The 20,547-nt window shown below is 40.8% G+C and overlaps 1 protein-coding gene across 2 annotated transcripts in view; it reads left to right on the forward strand.

Moving 5' to 3' along the window:
- eomesa (eomesodermin homolog a) overlaps positions 1–19,686 on the forward strand; it is a 22,950-nt gene extending 3,264 nt beyond the window's left edge. Inside the window, exons 1-10 of one of the 2 annotated variants that reach the window (XM_089023906.1) lie at positions 1–3,692; positions 4,448–4,517; positions 9,903–10,005; positions 12,041–12,114; positions 13,694–14,424; positions 14,635–14,789; positions 15,420–15,541; positions 15,846–16,004; positions 16,095–16,156; positions 17,495–19,686. The exon at positions 1–3,692 is cut by the window's left edge and continues 3,264 nt beyond it. In XM_089023906.1, the coding sequence (XP_088880032.1) occupies positions 13,736–14,424; positions 14,635–14,789; positions 15,420–15,541; positions 15,846–16,004; positions 16,095–16,156; positions 17,495–18,260 (1,953 nt within the window). In that variant the 5' untranslated portion in view covers positions 1–3,692; positions 4,448–4,517; positions 9,903–10,005; positions 12,041–12,114; positions 13,694–13,735 and the 3' untranslated portion in view covers positions 18,261–19,686. Of the gene's footprint in view, positions 4,518–9,902; positions 10,006–12,040; positions 12,115–13,693; positions 14,425–14,634; positions 14,790–15,419; positions 15,542–15,845; positions 16,005–16,094; positions 16,157–17,494 lie in introns of both variants that reach the window. The other variant, XM_089023905.1, reaches the window with a different exon arrangement.
- The last annotated feature ends 861 nt before the right edge of the window (positions 19,687–20,547 follow it).

Here is a 20,547-nt window from a genome sequence, read left to right on the forward strand (position 1 = left end):
TCTACCCCAACACACTTGATTCAATTGATTGTTTCACACCTCGATAGCACTTGCTGATGTGCTGACGGTTTGAATCAGGTTTCCAGAAGTATCTAAAATGTGGCTATCGAGGAACCGGAGTTCCTTACCTCTGTCTTCGAGAAAAATAAACAAACAAATGGATGGACAGAGGGAGGGACGGATAGACAGATAGATAAAACCCAATGACACGGAAGGACCCATGGGAAATATTTTACTATTTTTTTGAGTAATTGCTTTCTTAGATGTAAATAAGTTCATCAATAAGTAAAGATATTTTTATTATAGCTAGCTAGGGGGCTATACGGTTATGCCTCGCACGCTACTAGCTATTTTGATAACTGGCTACTTCGTTAACAAACTGCCTAGCTAGCTATATGATAGACAGGTAGGTAGATAGATAGATAGATAGATAGATAGATAGATAGATAGATAGATAGATAGATAGATAGATAGATAGATAGATAGATAGATAGATAGATAGATAGATAGATAGAAATATTTTACTATTTTTTGATGAATTGCTTTCTTAAATGTCAATATGTAAAGATATTCTTATTATAGCTAGCTAGGGAGCTATACGCTTATGGCTCGCAAGCTAGCTAGCTATTTTGATAACTAGCTACTTAGTTAACAAACTGGGTAGCTCGCTATATGATGGACAGACAGGAAGGACCCTTTGGAAATATTTGACTATTTTCTGATGAATTGCTTTCTTAAATGTAAATAAGTTCATCAATAAGTAAAGATATTACTATAGCTAGCTAGAGAGCTATACGGTTACAGCAAGCTAGCTATTTTGATAACTAGCTACTTAGTTAACTAGCTAGCTGATAGATGAGAGATAGACACAGAGACAGATAGATAGATAGATTGATTTATTGATTGATTTTTAAAAAGTGAAATCTGAGGAAACTATATCATCTGGCAACATTTATTTGTATCTGATTAAAAAATAAAAAGAAGTGAGAGCACTTTGACGGGTTAGCTAATGGGTGGTGCTAGCTATAAAAATATATGGAAACATTAAGGAACGCTGGAGGGATCTTTTTATAAATGTTGATAAAATATCAGTGTAATTTGGGGGGGTGTTGTTTATACAACTGCTAATATGGAATTTAATTTGGTGTCAATCGACTGACTTTTCAGTTAGGAAGCAATCAAAGTAGCTCTGCGTGGTGAAAGAACACGTGTCTGTGAACTTTAACGACGCACTCCCGAGCTCACGCGTCACCGCGCCAAAATGGAACAAAGTTGAAGTGGCCCAAGCCAAAGAACGGAGGCCTCAGCTGTGACTGAGCGCAGCCAAGGCCTGGTGAAGGCCTTTGCCGAGGTGACAAGAGCAAGGGAGCGTAGAGCCATTGCATGTTAGTTAGCTCAAGCGTTGGGTAAAAGTGCAGACAGCTTGGGAGGTGCTAATGAATGCCGGGCATTGCTAACGGTACTGTACGCCGGCTCTGGGCGCAGCCTGGCAGCCTCCTGTCCCTCCTGCCCGTGCGAAATGTGAAAGATCAAGCGGTTGGAGAGAGCAGACGCGAGTAAACACACTCGAGTGCGCGTACCCTTTTTTTCCAACGCATGTGCGCTCTTGACTCGCCAACACATGCGTCCGCGTACACACGGATACAAACGCGCACCCGCACACACTTACACGCTAACACGGAGCCACCCGCACAAGCCCACTCTCAGGCCTGGCTCACTGTGGTATCGCATCATGAGGCCTCCAGCCAGGCCAAGCCATGAGGCCTCAGCTGAAGATGATTCAAGGCTCCCCGCTGCGTTGTCACTCACTCGGCCAGGTTGAGTTGCACTCAGCCAGGAAGACAACCGGCACTGCACCGTGCGCACGCTGAATGTAGGAAGACTTACTTTGCAGTCCCACTCGGTCACTTGAGATCACCTTGAAGGGACAATCACATTCTTGTTAAATCATGAGTGTATTATTCATGGCGAATCACCCGAAATGGACTGATAATCAGAATCGGGAAGCCTTTAATAGTCCCACAATTGGGACATTTGCAGTCCACAGCAGCAATTTGAAATGGGGTAGGGGGGTGAAAGTATTCTAAGCATAATAGAAATGTCAGGACTGAGATGTATACTGTAACTGTGCAAAAATGTTTCATAATGAACTGTACTTAGTGCAAGTACAGTAAAGTCTCGTTATATCGATATCGGATATATCGATAGTCCCGGTTATATCGATACTATTTCTATGCACGCACGGAGAAAATTACATGCAAACGGTCGGATATATCGATAGTCCCGGTTATATCGATATTTTTTCCGACTCCCTTGAATATCGATATAACGAGACTTTACTGTATATGATGAACAGATTGTAAATAGATGTGATTTTCTTGTTTATTTATTTTCTCTTTATTTTTTAGTGTACTAAATGCAATGAAATACTCACCGGCCACAAAACTCAATGCACCGTCATTGATAATTAATACATAAATCCTGATGGGACTATTTTATATAATCTTTCTGTTCATCATTTTGATTACTGCTGATTGACTATTTAGACCAACACAAGCGAAGAACATGAACCAGGAGAACAACAACAACTTTGATCCAACACATACATACATACATACATACATACATACATACATACATACATACATACATACGTACATACGTACATACAGTATGTACATACAGTACATACCTACCTAACCTACCTACCTACCTACATAAATACAGTACATACCTCCCTTCCTAACCTACCTATCCTACCTACCTACCTACATACATACATAAGTAAATGAATAAACCAATAAATCAATAAACCAATAAATGAAAAATTACCCATCCACATCTCATAACAATATGTTTTTTATTGTGTGTTTTTTTTTTGTATATCAATATGGCAGCTAAAATTCATGGTCATTTGGTTTGCACGAATATGAAAAAATAAAAATAAACATTTCGCAAGCGTCGAAAATTTTATTTTATTGCAGAAAGAAACCACCAAAATGGTTTTGCGAATAATAACGAGCCCGTATAAGATGAATCATGTCAACTGTTTAGACTCATAAATATTCATGCTTTTTTTCTCCCTTCCGCGTTTTGCATATAGCTCGTTTAAAAGAAATGGGTGGCTGTGAATTTCAGGTTCACAGTTATGATCCATATCTGACCATCTGCATGTCTTTTTTAATATTATTATCATAAATGGAATCTCAACTTGAATTCAGTGCGAAAATGGAAATAATGCACATAATTTGACTTCAAAATGGAGTGATGAATATGTATTAATGACTGAAATGTATCCTGCTACGACGTGATGAAGATTTTGGTCCTCGATGTCTAACTGGCTGCCTCAACTTTCCTCCTCACAGTAGCGGACAAGTAAAGTTAAGTCTCATTAAAAAGCTCTTTGCAAGTTGTCTGGAGATGTATCTATTCATTAGCTTCAAAAGGGTGTCATGTGTATGAATTATGCTAACAGGATCTCATTAGCAGATGCAAATTAGGTTAGTCAAAAAATTGTAGCGGAAAAAAAAACTGAAGAAAAGCTCCATGGGATAGTTGGAGCTCGACAGCTCACCAACCCGCCCCCACGCTGGGCACCAAATGTGATGGTTCGCCCCTGCTGCTGCGCTATACAAGAGGCAGGACCGAACCATAAACACAGGCGCGGGGAGGACAGCTGTTCACAAACGTAGGTAAGATTCTGCTTTTATTTCATTGTTCAAGGATACCACTTGGTATCAACTTCATAGCTTACACTTGCAAGGCCGTAACACATAATCCGTCTAACTACTCATGCTTCCTCTCAAGTCGCGCAAACCAGATGATGGAAGTTCACAGTGTGGCGTGAAGACGAATCACTAATAGCAGCCGCCTACAAGCTCCTGCCGCTGTGACATCAGTGGCCCCGGACTGGAAGCAAAACTGTCCGGCTAACGTTCAGTCAATCCAGTGATAACGTAGTTTAAACACATAAATAAATACATACAAAAACACACTCTAAAACAACTTAAGGAAAATACACAGTAATCCTTGTTTTTGTTGTTGATTGGCAAAGAATGAGAAAACGCAAAGTAGAATTTGTCCCCTGTGGGATGCATTCTATGAAAACTTTCAGGGTTTATTTGAAATGTATTTCATTTTACAATTACTGTGCAACTGTGAATAAGAACAAATGTCGTTTTAGAGTTGTAGTTGACTGTTACAAAATACTTTTTGTACCACTTTTCAAAAATCTTGATCTCAACATACAGTATAAGTAGCATATAAATATTTTAAAAACATTCTAAAAATAATACTAAATAAAATACATACATTGTAATCTCAAATAGCACATTTTGCAAAAAAGGGACTTATTAAAGATTAATTAAAGCCAGAATTAGACAATGATTTTCAGTTAGTCTTGGTACTTTGCTTCTTTCTCTCATAAACTTTGCTTCTGACTTTTCAGTGTCCGCTCATGGGTCCGAACTTCAGCGGCCTCACATGTTGTTCTGAGCAATGCCAGGCTCCACCGAGCTGTGAGTAATGCCAGATTTTGCATTTTGTACTCCTAAAAGACTGCTCTGTTACTAGTATCCGAAATTGGGGTTTATTGCTGGATTATTTTCACCCATCACGGTATGGTTAGGATTTGGCCTAGCATCCATTTTCCAGAAGTGGGCTATCCGCCATGACCCAAAATATTGCTGGCTATAATAACTCAATTAGAATGGACATGCTCAAATTTGTCATCGAAAATGTTGATTCATCTAACGGCCCATCGAAAAAACATAAATAAAATGAAGCTTCATTTGTCTACCCATAACATCACCTACTCACATTTCCAACTCAAAATGTCAACATTCGCGCAAGGACGTTTTCTCTACAGCCAATCTTATTCAAAAGACGATATTATCGAACTTTGAAGACTTAGGACACCATTTGCAGTTGGCCCCACCGTACTTTTGTTTCGAGTTGATGAAACGATTCACTTGTTTTGCAATTGCAACGCTGCAAAACATGAAAACAAACCTGTTCTCTCTTCCTGTTGACTCCAGCAGATACCCCGTTTTCACACTTCCCACGGGTTTAACGTGTTGCATTGTCCCCCTACTCAGCTTGAATCTCACAAACACACACATATGCGCGACCGAAATTAGAGACCCCCAGCTCATACTGACACAAAGTGACATATATTACACGACATAAGACCACATTGTTTGCACCAAAGTTGTGTTAGCATGAATAATGAAACAGGACTTTTGATCACGTAAATGCTCAGTGGATCGGAATGAAGAACTGAGCGGGCCTACAATCCAAAAATAGAGCCGCTTAATCTTCTAGAGCAGTAGTTCTTAAACTGAGTTCGATCAAACCCTAGGGGTTCGGTGAGTCGGTCTCGGGTTCGGTGGATCCTCCGCCGGCAGAAGTCCACCCCTCGGTGTAGTCTGCAGTTCAGTCATTGAAAGAAGGGTTCGACAAATGAGGATATGAAACTGGTGGTGTTCGGTGCCTCTAACAAGATTAAGAACCACGGTTCTAGAGGCTCACTAGACACGATATATTTGTTAAAACTCTGCTCCAGAGCTTCCTGGTGACACGGTCTGTGCAACTATATAAAGGTCTTCGCCTATCTGATGAACCTCGAAACCAACGTTCCTCCACCAGACAGAAATGTTCCACACAAACTTCCGCTATGTCTGACCCACCGGCATGGGAGGACACCCAAACGCTCGATAGATGATCAGAAGGCACAAACACAGGCCAGTTCGATCCCTGAGCCATAACAACTTGGATACGCACACTCGCTGCTGTTCAGAATTTCTTCTCCTCGACACCCAGCCCTCCACCTCCACTTGTCACATATGACACATCGCCCCGCAAGAGACGAGACCAGGTTCTCGTACCTCTTCTAGAAATCCTGCCCTTCCCCCTTCTGCAATCCATTCGAACACGAGTGGCCCTTCAACTCGATAATGGGAAAATATCCGCTTCGCACTCAAACTCACAGCAACTGTGGGCCTTCTGTTCGTTCCTGCACATGAAGAAGACAAGACCATGGACCATGTCCATACTATGTGGGAGTCCCTGCTGTTTCAGTGGCTGCCAGGCAGGCAGCCTCTCCTCTTCTCAGAATGTTTGGCTCCGTAACCACGAGAGCCCATCTGATGTGGGTCCCCTCCCATCTGACAAGCGGCTCGCTTCCCCGGGCCCAGACGGCTGGAGGGACAGAGCAGGAGAAAGAGGCCGCAGATTGTTGTAGACCATTTGCATGTAAATACACAAACCAGGCCTGAGTCTCAGTTCAATATTGAAGGCGTCCGTCGCTCTGAGGTCCCCGTGTGTCTGCATATATGTGTGTGTGTGTGTTGTCATGTATGTGCATGGCATGATCCAGTACATCTAAATTAAACAGCTGCCAAATGACGGCAAATGTTTTAATACAAAAGCATTCTGTGGTCTCTAATTATATCTAATAGCTCTTGGATGCATTTCTCCAGAGCAGAAATTGGCGCATTTTCCGTGAATAATTGGCAATTCTTTAAATCGTTGAGTATCATATTAAACCAAAGAATAAATATAAAGGAGAACGGACAGTTTATCCAGGGAAATAAACCATCTACGATTAATTATAGCTCCCTCTCCCTTGCTAGGCAGCACGTAAGTTAGGGCTTTCCTCTTTATCGCCGTTGAAACTTTCATACTGAGAGCAAGATGTGTTAAAACTCGACATTCTCACTTCTGACTCACTGATTTAACCACATTGAAGGAGGAGCGCCATCAGAATGCTCCTGTGGTGTAAATCTGTTTGGGTTGCCTGTCCCTCCCACCCCCCACATCAAAAAAAAGTCCTTTTGAAATGCAGTTTTTGAGTCTGGGTGAGCAATGTGATAAAAGCCCAGCTTGTTTGGCAATAATTGTGCTGTGGGGGAAAGCGCAGGGAACCAGGGGTGCTCCTGCCTTTCCTTCAGTTGCTACATGTGCGGGGACCCCCGCCCTTTCCCCCCTTCCTCCCCACTCAATTTCAGCCCAACTCTGCACGCCAAGCTTTTTCTTCAAGGCTTAACAGTGAGTCGATGCAACTGCGTCACCCCCCTCTCCACCCCCTTACACCTCACATGCCCCAGAACACATACATCCAGTCTACACTGTCAAACTTTTAGCACCTGCTAGCTTGCTCTGGTCCCTTATGTCAGTTCTTCTGCTTTTTCAAAGAGGCTGGACGAAGAGAAATGGGTCAAGAAAGGTTGACGCCGAAATGGGGGTGAGGGTGAGAGTCGGGCCAATGAGCTAGCGTGTACTCGTGGCCTTGGCAGTTTAAACACACAATGACTTACTGTGCTACTGAAGGTGATGCCGTCAGGTCACAATCAGCTCAGTGGGAAAACTGAAGACTGTTATGTTAAGTTATGCGTTATGTTGCCGGAAATAAGACGGATACGAGTAGATCACATCAAACGCAGAACAAGGATAAGATTGTTAACTAAAACGTTTATTTCTAAAACCGCAGGAGTGAGAAAGTACAGTGACACCTCGGCTTACGAACTTAATTGGTTCCCAGACAGAGTGTGTAAGGCGGAAAGTGTGTATCCCAAAAATTAATTTCCCATGGGAAACCATGAAAATGAGAATAATCCGTTCCCAGGTCCCCATAAAACATAATTTTTGATTAACTAATTTTCTAAGCCTTAAAACTACACATAATATACCTTATTTTATGTATAATAAATGTGCTATGGTATTATAATTAAAGAAATAAGCTGTACTGTATAATAAAGTAAGTTTATTTACCTTTGTGATGGTCATTGATGGCTTGATAGAATGGAGTGGCCGGTTTCATCATCATTAAACACTTGATGAGGAACGTAACCTTATTTTTTTACCCTGTTGAGGAATGATCCTTTGTAGGTGCTTTCTCTGCGATAATGTAATCTAGTTCCTCATCAATTGTGTTCTGTTTAGCTGGGTTGATAGCTTTTTGCATCAAGTGTACAGATGGCTTGTGCGGGTTGTTTGTGGAGCCTGATTGATGGGATATTTGAACCTTGCAGTCTACACTCTGCCTTTGAACTATCAAAGTTGAAACTTTCTCACTGTTGTCTGCCTGTCTCTTTAATGTTTAAACCACCTTCACTCGTTCTTGACCAATCACGTGACTTTAACCGAAGACTGGGGGCGGGGAATAAAGGACAAAAACAGCTGCCATTTTGTTGTTAGAAGAACGGACTCGTTCGCGAACGACACATCACTCATTGAGGCAGCTCTGTGTACAAAAAAAGTTTGTATGCCAGGGTAAAATTTTCATAAATGTAACGTTGTAAACCGAAAGTTCGGAAATCAAGGGGTTCGTAAACCGAGGTATCACCGAAACGGTGACAAGCTAAGAGTCAAGAACGTGTTGAATAATCAGGCACTTGGAGACAAGAGGCGTTAGAAGGGTTGAAGAATCTGCTAACCAGTTGTCAGCATGTCAGTTTTTCAAGGTAGCAAGCTGGTGTAGCTTCTCTGGTAAAACCTAGCAAACAAGGCCGTGTCATGACAGTTAATTGCTTTGTTCGTCCTCTTTTGTTTTAAAACTTCAATACCAAACACATATATCTCTGAGACTGAGGTAGAGCGCTACTATGATGTCACATTCACTTCCAATGAAGTATTGCTAGGTGATGATAAGGATCATGTTAGTATGGGAACCGATAGAATACTCCATACGTATTCTCTTCATACTGCTTCTCCTCATGATACTTTCTAATGCCATAATCCAAAAATCATGTTAGCATGCATTGGGGATTCAAATACAGCGAGTGCAGCTTCAATCCAATTTCCATGAATGCTGCCCCCCCCCTTTTTTTTTTTGAGTGGATTATCACTGCCCCCTGAAACTTGCAGCAACACGCTGACAGAGAAACTTTCCGTATGTCTATATATATCGATGTGACGTGAGTATCCAATCTACTGGTTTGATGAAACCCGCCGTATTTCAATATATTTTTTCCAGGGATTCAAACATGTCGCATATGTATAGAAAGAGCAATCCCGCGGGTCTCACTCGCGGCCTGGTTGCAGATGGGGAAGATTACTTGGCTCTGTTGAATTTGTAATCTGAAATAGCCAACGAAAGACATCAAATGTGAATATATTGTATGTAGCTTTCTTCTCTTTTGAGCATAGATTCCATAATATACATTTAGGCCAGTCAAGGGTAAATGTCCCGTGTGGCCGTCTGGTTTACATGACAAAGAAAATTGTATATTGCCTCAAAACCTCAGAGGATAGCATATTTTGTGCAATATTGCATAAAAAGTGTGTATATATATGTGTGTGTGTGTGTGTGTGTGTGTGTGTGTGTGCGCGTGCGTCGTGTGTGTGTGTGTGTGTGTGTGTGTGTGTGTGTGTGTGTGTGTGTGTGTGTGTATGTATATGTATGTCTATGTATATGTATGTGTATGTATGTATATATTTATGTACAGTATATATAAAGATGAGTATGTATATAAATGTGTATATATATAAAATATACATAGACACACACATATTTATGTGTGTGTGTGTGTATATATACAGTATATATGTATGTGTGTATATCTATGTGTGTGTATGTAGGTGTATGTGTGTGTGTGTATATATATATATATATATATATATATATATATATATATATATATATGTATATATATGTGTGTGTACAGTATGTATATATATGTGTACAGTATATATAAGGATAAGTATGTATATATGTGTATTTATAAAATATACCTATGCACACATATATAAAATATACATACACACACACATACATATGTTTGTCTATGTATATTATATATATATATATATATATATATATATATATATATATATATATTAGGCTGGCGCTGTTCAGACTATCCACAGTTCTGTTTATATCTCTGTTTTATGTCTCGTTATAGGTTAGTTCAAACGTGAACGTTGCTGCTGGAACAGAAAGTGGAATTTTGGGAGGAAAAAAGCACATCAACCAGCAAGAGAGGTTCTAGTGGTCCTCAGGTTACGGTAAGTACTGCGACATCAACCCAGATTTAGATGTAAAAACCAGAACGCGGCACCCCGCAGTCGTGGAGTCACGATTACAGACAATATTTTAATTGAAGACACCGAGGTGGGTGGGTTGTTCAGAAATGTCATATCGGGGAAATATGGACACCGAAGCGAACATCTTTGATATACTTGCAAGATAAGTTCCTTCCAATAAAAGTGTTCTCCGGGAGTGATGATTTGCAAACGGATCCGGCTTGCTCTTGATTTTTTTTTTCCCCCCCTCTTAGCAAACCCTCCCTCCAGGGGTCTCGGTGGCGCGGATCTGTAATGAGACTTGCGTTATTAATCCTTGCAATGGGGTACATGAATTCTGTCCCGAGCAAAGGCTTCAGCAGCCACCTTAGCTCATAAACCCTGGAATGTATTCCTTTCATGTGCTCTGTTGATGATCTACTCTGACAACAATATGGTAGGACTTCCCTTCCCCTGTCGCGCGGGCCCTGGCCCAAGGCCAGGGAGGGTCATCTCAGATCCACTTGGGCTTTTATAGGTGGTCAAGAAACATGCTGACAGGTCACAAGTGGGTGCTCCTTTATGAGGAGGACCGAAACATCTACCTCATTTGGAATTAGTTTATTTATAGGCGGCCTGTAAATCACGTTTATTTTGTTTTTTTCAAAGCGGGAACATGGTCTTTAAAGGGGGCAGTTTGGAAAATACTGCAGATGACGGTAGTAAAAAAATAAATAAAACAATAAAAATGACAACAAACACTGTTGTTTTTTGGTGAATATCTTTTGGAGCACCTTTTAATCCGATGTTAAGTTGTCCGTCGGTACAGTAGCAAACTTTATTGGACACATCGCAAAAGAAGGTGATGAAAGCCAGATGTTCATTTGACATCACTCAACGGTCATCCATTTTTAGACCTTTCTTTCCTCAACCACATGAGGGGATTTTTTTTTTAATACAAAAAGACGTACCTGTGAATGAATACCTGCATTATTATTTTTTTAAAGCGTGAATAAAATGTTTGTCTTAAAATGTCATCTCTGACATTCTGTTTTCAGATTTAAGCTAACATATGAGACAGTGCTCTCTTTTTTATGCTCAATCCATTTGAAGGTAATCGGATTGCAGGTACATTGATACCTCGGTTTACGAACCCCTTGGCTTACGAACTTTTCGGTTTACGAACGTTAAATTGATGAAAATTTTACCTTGGGATACAAACTTTACCTTGGCACACGAACTTTTTTTCCTACACGGAGCTGCCTCAATGAGTGACGTGTCGTTCGCGAACGAGCCCATTCTTCTTCTAACAACAAAATGGCAGCCGACTGTTTTTGTCCTCTATTCCTTGCCCCAAGTCTTCGGTTAAAGCCACGTGATTGGTCAAGAATGCAGCAGTGAGGGGAGGTGGTTTAAACATTAGAGACAGGCAGATGACAGTGAAAGAGTTTCAACTTTGATAGTTCAAAGGCAGAGTGTAGACTGCAAGGTTAAAACAACCCGCACTAGCCATCTGTACACTTGATTCAAAAAGCTATCAACCCAGCTAAACAGAACACAATTGATGAGGAACTAGATACAATTATCACAGAGAAAGCACCTACAAGGGATCATTCCTCAAGATGGTGTTTAATGCTGATGAAACCGACCACACCAATTCCATCAAGCCATCAATGACCATCACAAAGGTAAATAAAATGACTTTATTGTACAGTTCAGTTTATTTCTTTAATTATAATACTATAGCACATTTATTATACATAAAATAAGGTATATTTTGTGTAGTTTTAAAGCTTAGAAAAGTATGTTTTATGGGGACCTGGGAATGGATTATTGTCATTTTAATGGTTTCCCATGGGAAAATATTTTTTGGGATACACACTTTTCGCCTTACACACGGTCTGGGAACCAATTAAGTTCGGAAGCCAAGGTATCACTGTAGTTCTTTTTTTCTTGTGTGTTTCAGGTTCCTCAGTGCTATTTAAAAAAAGGTTATTCCCTCACAGTTTGAGGATGGATTCCTTCTTTTGACTGACAGACGCTATGGGTGCTGTGCAATTAGCTTCCAGTTCCCTGATGGCCCACCAACCAGCTTCATCCTCCCTGTTCATGGTACGAGCCAATCAGCCTCCCGTCGAGATCTTCCCTTGTTTTTCACAGATCCGTATCCCCGTAATTCATCTCCATCAGCTACTTCGGTTTGTTCCCAACACACGTCAAGATACACTTACACATATTGTCACGAGTACACTTTGGTTGAGAATGATGCGGTGATGCAAGTGTGAAAGCAGTAGAGGGAATTCGTGCTCTCTTGCTGTCAAATATGTCAACCGGTACTGCCGAAATAAACACTAGAGGTCACTGTCGAATCTACATGCTGCATAACAGGTATGCAATCATTTGAGATATCTAGTAACTATCTTTTGTGTTGTGTTGTGTTGTGTTTTGTGTGTGTGTGTGTGTGTGTGTGTGTGTGTGTGTGTGTGTGTGTGTGTGTGTGTGTGTGTGTGTGTGTGTGTGTGTGTGTGTGTGTGTGTGTGTGTGTGTGTGTGTGTGTGTGTGTGTGTGTGTGTGAAAAATGTTTTTTTTTTTCACATTATGCTCATATTGTTATTAAATGACAATTGCGTTGTCGCTATTGTATTTATGTCCTTTTCCATATTATTTCCCTCTATTTTTTCCTCTTCATTTTATGACCTGTTAGTCCCGGGTAAATTGGTCGCATTTTTTTCGATGTATTTGTTTAATATAAAACGCAATTGTGTTCAACTTAACAGCAACGTTTTTCAAACATGTTTTTACGGTATTCTTCACGTTTATTTTAGTCGTACCTACTCTTAATTGTTGATCGAAAGGGAGGGCGGGGGGTCGTTTATGATAGGTGAAACGTTTTATCTTTAAACAGAAATTACCTAAATAAAAATCATAATTCGAACGTTAGATGCCAGGAAAAAAATCGGCATTATAGTCTTATCATAATATGTTCTGAAGATGGAGGACTCTGATTCGCTGTGGCGACCCCTGAAGGGAAAAGCCGAAAGGAAAAGAAAAAAAAGAAGATAATGAATGTCATCTGCTATGTTTTATTAATATTTATTGATGAGTGCTTACTATTTTGTTTTTGATTCCATTACATACACAGTCCGGATTTATTTTTTTAAACTGATTTTTCACTAAATCTAAAACTTTAATTTCGATTTGCACTTTCGACTGAAAGCTGGGGTACCCGGATGTAAAATAAAAGCAATGGGGCTTGTTCCCCCCCCCCTTTTTTTTTTGTTATTTTGCCGGATATTTTTGACGACAAAAAATACCGATACCCATGACAAGTGTGGTGACATTTATTTATTTTAAAAGGCGAGATGGAGAGAGAGAGAGCATTTCTAATTAAATTAGAGCACAGGCTTCGCCATTGGCTATTATAAAGAGAGGCCTAGCAGCCCCAGCACGCTCCCTATAAGCTCCTCCCCCTCACACTTCCAAACACTTATCTGCTGGGGAGGACCACATCTTATAAGAGCCCCCCGAAAGTCATGTCTATGCCATCATCTGATCTGCAAAGCCGGCGGAGAGAAGGAAAGAAGTTCTGATAACCGCACCCCCGCCCCCTTCCATCAACCAATTCTGGAAGGAGGGTGCAAGTCTCCAGAACCAAACAGGGCGCCGCTGGTTTTTTTTCTACTTCTTTTAGCTCCGACTGACCTCATCGGACTCTTGAATCATCTTCAAAAACATGCAGCTCGAGAACATCCTCCCCAGTGCCCTCCCCAAGACTTTTTACAACCTCTCCTCAACGGATAGTGCAAATAACAGCCCGAGGCCGCCATCGCAGCTAGATTATCAAGAAGTGGACCGGGCGGAACCGGAATCTAACAGTACTCCGAAGAAATACCTGGCGAACGTGCAGGGGAACGGGATGATGGGTGACCCAGAAGGGGATACGTTCTCTAAAACCGGTCCCGATGGGAGGAAAGGCTCCCCGGTGGTCGGTGAGGACGAACTGGCCGCTCGGCGGTACAACTTAGACGAACTCGGTTCTGATCGCTATTTCATCTCGTCTTCTCAGGCGAGTTCCGACATGGCAAGTCCGTGTTCGCTCTTTCCATATACCGGACAAACAGGGTCAGTATACACGGGGACCACCGGGTCCAGGTACCCGGCATCACTCCACTACGGATCAGTTCTGCCCCCCGCCGGCTTCTCCTCCCCGTCCGTATGTACCGCTCGGAGTCAGTTCGGCAGCGGGGGGTACCAGTTCAGTCAGGGTCCCGGCTGTTTGTATCCATCTTACCCCGGGACGGGGATCAGCTCCATGTCTTTGCCCGGCGCCGGTCCGAGGGCGCAGGTGTACCTTTGCAACCGGCCTCTCTGGCTCAAGTTCCACCGGCACCAGACGGAAATGATCATCACCAAGCAGGGCAGGTAAGCATAACGACGATTTATTTTTATCAATAAATAAATGGACTAAAATTAATTTTAGTAATTACATTTATGAATTACCACGTACCCCCTTGACATATTGTTGTGCTATGTGTATTCGTTAATGGGGCAACCAAAGTCCGCCTGATTAAAAATAACGTCATTATTATTATTTTTTAAATCTAACAACATTTTTCTCTTTCCCCACCTCAGACGAATGTTCCCTTTCCTGAGCTTCAACATCACCGGATTGAACCTCACGGCCCACTACAACGTTTTCGTGGAAGTTGTTCTCGCCGACCCGAACCACTGGCGTTTTCAAGGAGGAAAATGGGTCACTTGCGGAAAAGCGGACAATAATATGCAAGGTTCGTTCCGAAATTAAAACGCCAACTTTCGTTCGAATTGTATTCACAATTAAATAAGGCAAAATAAAAATAAAACCGTAAATGTGTTTTTGATTATGTTAACATCACGAAACCCGAACAAAATGCATTTTTCGTCCATGTCGCATTATAAATTAATATGTTACGAATATGCTAAACAGTCAAACGGGAATTTGAATGAAACGCCGTTGATATTTTGAGACGTCATTAATCGCATTAATACCTTTTATATAAAAAAGATATTAAATGCTACTAGCGTTTTTCCTTTTTTTCCCTTACTACTACTAATAATAAGAAGAAGAATGGTAGATTTCATTTATAAGCACTTTTCAAAACTCTTAAGGGCGCTTAAATGAAATGTATTATTATGATTATTTACATTGATTGCCTTTAATCAAATCTTCATAAATGAGAAAAGTGGTTTGAGTGAAAAACAGGTGCTCTGAAATAAAATTCAATTTACTCTGGAATGTCACCCTTACGTTTTAAATAACCTTCAGATCATTTGGAAGATGTTGCTTATTATCAAGAGTTTCATCTCAGTATTTAAAATGTGTGGGTTTTTTTTTCTATAAATGCTATACAGGTCATAATTTTTCTAAATTTGTACAGGTAACAAAATGTATGTTCATCCCGAATCTCCAAACACTGGCGCTCACTGGATGAGGCAAGAAATTTCCTTTGGCAAGTTGAAGCTGACAAACAATAAAGGAGCCAACAATAATAACACACAGGTAACTTGTTTCCTTTATTTTTTATTTTATTTTTTGACATTTTCTGAATTGAGCATAATACATATTGATTTATATAGCTCTTTAACAACAGCTAAAACGGTAACAAAGCGCTTATCATGGACAACTATCACAAAATAAGTGACATGTATTATTTTTGACTATTTAAAAATATAGTATCAACATTAAACAAGCTTGACTTTTCTTGTATTAGCTTTTTTTTCACCAGATCAAGCATCCATTTTCTACTTAAAAATGCAATTTGATTGTGTTGAAACAAAGCTGTCGTTGCATTTTTGTTTTGCAGATGATAGTCTTGCAATCTCTTCACAAATACCAACCTCGGCTGCACATTGTTGAGGTGACAGAAGACGGTGTGGAAGATATGAGCAACGAGGCCCGAAATCAAACCTTCACCTTCCCGGAGAACCAGTTTATAGCCGTCACCGCTTACCAGAACACGGATGTAAGAATTGAAATTATGTTTGTAGCAAGAATAAATAGGTTTTGTTTTTTTAATGTGCTTTTTTGATCTATTTTATTTTGTTCCCTTTAGATCACACAGCTGAAAATTGACCACAATCCATTTGCAAAAGGCTTTCGGGACAATTATGACTCGTAGGTGTTTCATACTACAGTGATACCTCGGTTTACGAACTTTTCGGTTTACGAACGTTAAATTGATGAAAATCTTACCTTGGCATACAAACTTTTTTTCGTACACGGAGCTGCCTCAATGAGTGATGTGTCGTTCGCGAACGAGCCCGTTCTTCTTACAACAAAATGGCAGCCGACTATTTTTGTCTTCTATACCTTGGCCCCAGTCTTCGGTTAAAGCCACGTGATTGGTCAAGAATGCAGCAGTGAGGGGAGGCGGTTTAAACATTAAAGAGACAGGCAGACGACAGTGAGAGTGTTTCAATTTTGATAGTTCAAAGGCAGAGTGTAGACTGCAAGGTTAAAATATCCCATCAATCAGGCTCCACAAACAAGCCGCACAAGCTATCTGTACACTTGATGCAAAAAGCTATCAACCCAGCTAAACAGAACAGACTTTTTTAAAATTTAAAACAGATTCTTTTCTTACAGTGTTTTTTAGATGTTCAATTACCTGACATGTTTCAGCGTATACTTCCGCCTTCGTCAGAGTGTCCACACCACTCTGACGAAGGCGGAAGTATACCTGAACAAATTAGATATCAAGTAGACAGGATGAACTTAATACAACTAAACAGAACACAATTGATGAGGAACTAGATACAATTATCACCTACAAGGGATCATTCCTCAAGAAGCTTACGTTCCTCATCTAGTGTTTAATGCTGAGGAAACCGCCACTCCATTCCATCAAGCCATCAACGACCATCACAGAGGTAAATAAAACCACTTTATTGTATAGTACAAGCCATCTATACAGTTGATGCAAAAAGCTCTCAACCCAGCTAAACAGAACACAATTGATGAGGAACTAGATAAAATTATCACCTACAAGGGATCATTCCTCAAGATGGTGAAAGAAGAAGGTTACGTTCCTCATCAAGTGTTTAATGCTGATGAAAACCGGCTACTCCATTCCATCAAGCCATCAACGGCCATCACAAAGGTCAATAAAACCACTTAATCATACAGTACAGTTTATTTCTTTAATTATAATACCATAGCACATTTATTATACATAAAATAAGGTATATTTTGTGTAGTTTTAAGGCTTTGAAAATTACAAATTAGAACATTAGAAAGTAGAAAATTGTGTTTTATGGGGACCTGGGAACGGATTATTCTCATTTTAATGGTTTCCTATGGGAAATTAATTTTTGGATACACACTTTTCACCATACACTGTCTGGGAACCAATTAAGTTCGTAAGCCAAGGTATCACTGTACATTATATGGCGGCACGTTGATCTGAATGCAGGTTCTTCATCTAATTCTCAACCTTTTTCTTCATCTACCCAGAATGTACACAGCCCCAGAGAGCGACAGGCTAACTCCATCCCCTACAGACTCCCCCCGATCAACCCAAATCGTACCGGGGGCTCGCTATGCCATGCAACCTTTCTTTCAGGACCAGTTTGTCAATAACTTACCCCAGAACCGCTTCTACAGCAGCGAACGAGCCGTTCCCCAAACCAACAGCCTCCTTTCCCCGCAAAGCGAGGACGCCGCCGCCGCCGCCGCCGCCTCGGCCCAACGCTGGTTCGTCCCCCCGGTCCAACAACCGGGTTCCAACAAGCTGGATTTGTCCTACGACAACGACTACTCCACCAGTAGTCTTCTGTCCTACGGCATCAAACCTCTTTCCCTACAGACGTCCCACGCCCTTAGCTACTATCCAGATTCGGCTTTCGCCTCCATGGCGGCGGGTTGGGGTACCAGAAGCTCTTACCAACGTAAGATGACCACAGGCCTACCTTGGTCCCCTCGCCCGAGTCCGCCAACCTTCACCGAGGACCAGCTCGGGTCCAATAAAGACAAGCTGAGCGAGGAAACGACAACGCCGTCGTCGGCGACCGGTTGGATGGAGACGTCTCATTCGCTGAAATCGCTGGATTCTAGTGACGCCGGCGTGTACTCCATGGTGTGTAAGAGGCGTAGGATGTCCCCGGGGGCTTCCAGCACGGAGAATTCGCCCACTATCAAGTGCGAAGACTTGACCGCTGAGGATTACAATAAGGACAACCCGAAAGGCACGGGTTATTATGCATTCTACACAAGCCCCTAAAGACTGTCATGTATTCAAAAGTAAATATGCTCTCCGTTCCTTCTTAATGTCTTTGTTTTTCTCTTTTTCTCTAAAGGTGCCAAAGCTTAGTGTTTCTTCCCCCCCCCCCCCCTTCCCCAAGCAAGCTGCACAAGGTTATTTTCCCCGGGTCATAGTGATGATTGGTTTTGAACAAATATATCCTCTACACCGTTTTTCCTTTAAAGGACAACCGACGTCACTTTTTTGTTCTTAACTGACATCAGAAAAAAAACGTTTTATAGCATCTAAAATACCCAAAACACGCAGTCTGATATTTTTATTCAAATGCAAAACACCAATAAAAATGAGTTCAATTGTCCAAAATCTGCAAAAAAAAAATTGAGCCGCGAATTGGGCATTTTCAGAAAGTCCCGCCCCCAGTTCGTGATGTCACACCAAGACGTCTTGCCTTTTTCAAGAATCAAAACAATGGCTTCAGATTCGGAGAATATGCTTTCTCGTTACACATCCACTTATGAATATGATTCAAATACTTCTGAAGAGGAAAGCATACTAGTTTGCAATCGATTAAAGAATTTATTCCGTGCCATTTTGAGGCAACATTCTCACCCAAAAAGAGGCACAAAATGGCGACCTCTTGTAGACATGACAGTGTATTGCGATTCCACAGGCTGATAAATTCCTTATATGGAGCTTGGACGCCCTCTTCTGGCCCAACATGAGGTTTTCAGACCAAACAAGCATTGACGTGATGGAAGGACTGCTACAATGTTTCCTTTTTTTTTCGGTCAGGGGCGTTCCTTCAGTGACGTCACGTACGGACTCATCACCAACTCAAAAACAAGACTTCCGGAATATTCAGCACGAGTCTTAAAACGTAAAATATAGCTATATGCGGTGGAATCTTTGCAAAATACGCTCAGTGGAAGTCATTTGAAGCCATTTTACAAATTATGGAAACAACTTGTCCGGAGACGTCGGTTGTCCTTTAAAGGATTTCCCTCCTTTGTGTATTTAAATCATTTTCATTGTACAGTATTTGTGCACTTTAGAATGTGATGTACCTTGTACAAATTGTCTTCATGGAGGTGTTATTAAATGGCTAAATAAAGCTGCTTTTTTCCGCCCGAAAGCATCTTTCAAATGTCTTTCCGTGTGTTCTTCTTTTCCTTTCCGCTTTTACCTTCGAAGGGTCGCCACAGCGAATCAGTGTCCTCCATCTTCAGAGGTTTGATCCGCATGTTTGTTTTGGCCAAGCTCTGACACAACCCTCTGTATTTATCCAGGCTTGGGACCGGCACAGGAAGACTTATGTCCCTTTGTGGTTACAGAACAAGCAACTCGCTCAGTAAAAGGCTCCCAAATACAAAATGGTCATCGATACAGCAGCATTCAAGCAAAGCAAAACTATACTCACTATTTGATGACAATGCTCTGATCTTACCGTGAATCTCTTTCCCTATATGACATCACACACAGAACTCCAGTCACATAATTAATCACATAATTAATAATAATAATAATAATAATAATAATAATAATAATGATGATAATAATGATGATGATGATAATAATATTGATAACAATAATAATATATTTCATGAACTCAAGGACACTTTACAGTCACAGGATGTTTTTTTTCAGTGAGTGAGCAGCGGCAGCCACATGCACACGCCAGGGTTCACAACAAATAAAGCAGTTATTTTACTTCATTCCTACAATACAATACAATACAATACAATACAATACAATACATATTGATTTATATACCTACCAATGATTGATCATGTCACTAACTTTTGGTATCTATTGTTTGACTGTAAAGTGTCCTTGAGAGTTTTGAAAAGTGCTTATTAAGGAAATTTATGACATTTTTTCTAATGAGCATTTCTATTTTTTGCAACTACTCACTGCTTTTCACTACGTATTTGCAACCGAGCTCTGTCTTTTTTTTATTCCTGTCACATGGTAAAACTAACTAGCATTTCTATTTTTTGCAACTACTCACTGCTTTTCACTACGTATTTGCAACCGAGCTCTGTCTTTTTTTTATTCCTGTCACATGGTAAAACTAACTAGTTAACCCCCCCCCCCCCCCCCCCCCCAACACATGAGACATACCAGTCTTGTAGGTCATTATGGATGACTTGTAAAAACCTCAAAATGAATCCTGTAAATAAGCTGCAAACATCTTATTACTGTCAGGCTGTCGGTTTTGCTGTGTTTTCATGGTGTGAAAATCGAAGACAATTGAATAAAAATAAACTAAAATGTCAGTCATAACTGTCCAAATCATTATTCCATA

This window comes from Hippocampus bargibanti, linkage group LG20 (genome assembly GCF_051943395.1).
Source record: "Hippocampus bargibanti isolate YZ-2025 linkage group LG20, ASM5194339v1, whole genome shotgun sequence".
In the NCBI taxonomy this organism is placed as follows: Eukaryota; Metazoa; Chordata; class Actinopteri; order Syngnathiformes; family Syngnathidae; genus Hippocampus; species Hippocampus bargibanti.